Source organism: Papaver somniferum, chromosome 5 (assembly GCF_003573695.1).
Source record: "Papaver somniferum cultivar HN1 chromosome 5, ASM357369v1, whole genome shotgun sequence".
Lineage (NCBI taxonomy): Eukaryota > Viridiplantae > Streptophyta > Magnoliopsida > Ranunculales > Papaveraceae > Papaver > Papaver somniferum.
Window position 1 is genome coordinate 155304323 of NC_039362.1, and position 4646 is coordinate 155308968.

Genomic DNA, 4646 nt, shown 5'->3' on the forward strand with positions numbered 1-4646 from the left:
AAAATTTTTTCTTGCATAATGTTAGCCCTACCCTACACTAATTTCTGGGTCCGTCCCTGCCCATATTCCGTAGACTGTAGTGCGTCTCTCCTAATAAAGTAACAACAATATCGTACCCTGTGGTCTGTACTGTAGTGTGGACACACACTAATGTTCTTTTGTCTTCTTTTTCTATTTATTTACCCCACTGTTCCATATTCTTTACTCTTTTTCCTGATTAAAAGAAGAAAAACAGGGAAACTACTTTCCTGATTAAAAGAGAAGAGCCAGCCGATCTTCAAAGATAGTTGAAAAAGTAATGTCGGATTCATCCGAATAAAGGTAATAGATATAAACAAACAAACAAACAAAAGAAGCTTAGTTGAGACTTGAGAGGAGTACACCCAAGTTAAATATTGGCATCACAAAGGTGTAAAACCATTCTCTTCTTCTTGTCTGAGACTTGTGAGAGAGAGATACAGAAAAAAGAAGAAGGTAAAGTGAGAAAAAAATGGTAGGAAGAAACATCAAATGGATCTTCTTTACAGTAATGTATTTGGTGGTGATGACTAATCATCCTTCAGCTCAAGCAGAAGATGGTTTGTGTTACTTGATCTATGTTTCTTTTTTACTCTTCTGTGAAGAACCCCATTTTTGTTTCATTTCATTTCTGTAGTCTTGCATTTAGTCTCTAATTTTGGCTGTTCTCATGTAATATTTGCATTTAGTCTCTAATTCAAAGTGTCTCATACTAACATGAACTGAACCCACTTTTTAATTTCATGGAGTTATTCCTTTGTGGGTTTTGTTGATAATTTCTGATAATGCAGCAGCTCAGATTTCTTTCACTTTTTCAAGTTTTTGTGTGTTAAAACTCTTATCTGAAAGAAAATAAAATCTGGGTTTTGCTTTTTTTTCCTTTTCATTTGGGTAGATTTCAGATGCTTGAGTAAATGCTTAGCTTAACGATCGACTTGCTTCCAGCTGATTCTAAGCTATTATTTCCTTTGGATAAGCATTTTGCAAATTGATTATTCCTAGGAATTAGCATTGGATGTGTGTGATTAAGGATTAATTCAATCTTTTAAGTTCTTACCGACATACTTCTAGAAGAGATTAGATTATAAAGGTTGGCTACACGCACGAACGACCAGTACCAACTACCAGTAATAACTTTTAGCTTGTGACATTTGGTTCTTCAATAGGGAACCACTTGATAACTGTTACTGACTAAAGTTTGAGATATATATGAAAGAATCAGGCTGACATGTAGTGTTTGCCGAATGATCAAGATAGCTGGTAATGAAAGATGAGCATGTGATGTAATTAACTAGGTTAACCAGACTAACTATGGTGCAGTCTTATCCTACCTTATGGTTGCTGGAGTCTTTGTTTATCCCACATCAGACTAACTGTAATTTTTTAGCGAGCACGAGGTATGGTCTTTATAACTAGCTAATAGCGTGTGACAGCAGGAATATCAAATTTTGTAACAGCGAGAATTTGAATTATCATATCAATATTTTGTTCGGAAATGTTCGAGTTGGGATTGATCAAATAGATTGCAGTGGAATTCTAGCATCATGAGAAATAAAGAGAGGAGAGTTGCACATTAAACTTTGCAAAGGGAAGCAGTGATAGTGCATAGTGGAGTGTTTGGTGAAAATGTTAAAGATTGCACATTCACTGGTCTTCACTAGATCATATTTTTACACAAATGAATTACTGTGAAAACAATTAAAGACTGCAGTGTTGTATGAGAATATTCTTCGAGATAGTCCTCCGCAGATGTTTATGTTCATTAGCCAATTATTGAAGTGTAGAAATTCACCCCTGCTGGCGTATCGAGTACCTTTGATTAGTATTTGTAAACTTCTTTTAAAGAATGAGCATCTTATCTCATTGTTAACATTGCAGGATTACTAAAAAATGGTGACTTTGAAACACCTCCAACAGGTGGGTTCTCGAATGAGGGTGTGGTAGATGGTACAGAATACATCCCTGAGTGGAAAACAAGCGGAACAGTGGAGCTGGTTGAATCAGGACAGAAGCAAGGTGGAATGATCCTCATAGTACCTCAAGGTTTACATGCTGTACGGCTTGGAAATGATGCCCAGATAAGCCAGAATCTCAAGCTTGAGAAGGGGTCGTTGTATTCAATCACCTTCAGTGCTGCAAGAACATGCGCTCAGTTGGAAAGCCTCAATATATCTGTTCCTCCTGCTTCACAGAGCATTGACCTGCAGACCCTTTACAATGTGCAGGGGTGGGATTTTTATTCAGTGGCATTTCAGGCTGATTCAGATGATTCACATGTGGTATTCCAGAATCCAGGCATGGAAGATGACCCTACTTGTGGCCCCATCATTGATGACATTGCCATCAAGAAGCTTTTTACACCTGATAAACCCAAAGGTAAGTACCATTATTCTTAAGTAAGTTAAGTTGCTATAATGAACTGGAATAGGACCTCAAACTGCGCAAGTTGTTGTTTGTGCAATATGGTATTCATGTCTGCTATACATATAGATCTCCTCAAGAGCACCCAGCGTATAAAGAAGATACAATATTTTTAGTTAGGGGAAAATTTACTAGCATGTATTTCTGAAACATCTGAGAATAGATTGTGAAATGCTCCAGTCTGTCCTCCAGAAGGTCAAAGTCTCCCTTAATCTTATAACGTTTTTTACTCTATCGATAGAACACAGACCAGGTTCAGATATAGGGAGCCACAGATGCAAGTGTGTCTGACCAAATGAACTGGTGAAACTTACATGTACAGAAAATTTAGACATATACCCTACTTACATGTTCTTTTTGTACATATTTTTGAAAAAAGATCATCATAGAAGCATACCATCTAATAGCTTTAAAGCAGTCAAACAGGCCCTCAAAATCGAGCTACAGAATGTCTCTCCTCTGAAGTTCATTATGATGTACATGCCTCTCCAGTAGGGTGGTAAAGACATTGACTGACAACACCCGCTAATGGAGGTCCAAACTCATCACCACCGAAATTTTCCAATAAAAAAGAAAAGAAATGCTCATTATGAGGTTTCATTCAGTGTTTTACTGAAATATGGATTTGTGTGTGTTTCCTATGGAACAAAATGAAAGATCGCCGGACTTGTTAGGTTTATTGAGCCAAATCATTATACCAGCCCAATCTGATCCATGTATGCAGAAGTTGTATCCTTGCACCAACTCAGGCACTAGTTTAGGATGGGTCTGGCATATAAATTGTAGAATTACTGGAATACATTTTATTTTGTTCTTACACTGTTCTTTTTTCCCCCTTACTAGTGATTTTTTTATTAGTGTTCACAACAAGATGAAATTTCATGCAGACAATGCTGTGATCAACGGTGACTTTGAAGAAGGGCCTTGGGTGTTTAGAAATACTTCATTGGGTGTTTTGCTCCCTACTCACCTCGACGAAGAGACAACAACATTACCAGGTTGGATCATCGAATCCAACAGGGCTGTCAGATACATCGATTCCTATCACTTTGATGTTCCACAAGGAAAGCGAGCCATCGAATTGTTATCGGGAAAGGAAGGTATCATCTCCCAGATGGTGGAAACGAAACCTGATAAAAAATACAGTCTTACTTTTGCCGTAGGACATGCTGGAGACTCATGTCAGCAGCAACCATTGGCAATAATGGCCTTTGCAGGAGACCAAGTCGCAAACATACATTACATGCCTGGGGCGAACAAAACTTTTGATACTGCAAATGTTACATTCACAGCCAAAGCTGAAAGATCTCGGATAGCATTTTACAGTGTTTATTATAATCAAAGAAGTGATGATAAGAGCTCCCTGTGTGGACCAGTGGTGGATGACGTGAAGGTGTGGGACTTTTCTAAATCTAGCACATCAAAAATTTTATCTGGCAGGTCGAGTCATTTGGCGCTTATGTTTTTGTTTGGTTTATCAGTTTTTGTTTACTAAGGTAGCCTTCATAAACTTTCATGTCATGATGAGGCGGGCAAATGTCCCTTCCTCCAGTTCAAGTACGTGTATCATGCCATTGCAGATTAATCAGGATCAGGCGGTCACTTAAAGACATATAGATATGCACATGTAGTTTTCTCATCAAGTCTTTGAATGCCAGTACTAAGTTTAGTTTTCTTGGTAATATGTTACTTTCTGGTTTTCAGCTGAATCTGTACTTGGTAGTTGTATGTGTAGTAGATATCTATAACTTTTTTCCAAGTTGTACGTTCATATTTTCCCCTCCATGTTTTTTCTTTTTTGTCTTGCTCCATTTCAAGTCAATTTAAAGTGGGGTATCAAGACTGTCGACCACTTATTTTATTTTTTATACTCCCTCTGTCCCTAGTTAGATGAGTTATTTGTAGTTTGCACAAATTATAAGGCAAGGAGGAAAGTGGAGTATATTTAAAGGAATTTTGATAAAGTACCCCCGTTTTTTGATATCCATTAAATAAATGCTCCCGTTTTTTTTCAAATTTGTTAAAGTACCCTTACCGTTTACTTTCACACCTTGGACCCGCATAATTGAGTCAACCGTCATTTACCTAGTCAAAAAATGGGTGAAATTATCGTAAACCCCTACACTATATCTAAGAGTAAGAGGAAGTTCAGCCAACATCTTCCTCTTCTCTTCTGTTTCTTCTTCTCTTTCTTTCTTCTTATTCTT

The 4646-nt window shown here is 37.5% G+C and overlaps 1 protein-coding gene across 1 annotated transcript; it reads left to right on the forward strand.

The window, feature by feature from the left end:
- Positions 1-346: 346 nt before the first annotated feature.
- On the forward strand, positions 347-4224 carry LOC113283294. Its single transcript, XM_026532502.1, has 3 exons — positions 347-578; positions 1897-2394; positions 3327-4224. The coding sequence occupies exons 1-3, from the start codon at positions 491-493 to the stop codon at positions 3932-3934; spliced, it is 1194 nt and encodes a 397-aa protein (XP_026388287.1). The 5' UTR covers positions 347-490; the 3' UTR covers positions 3935-4224.
- The last annotated feature ends 422 nt before the right edge of the window (positions 4225-4646 follow it).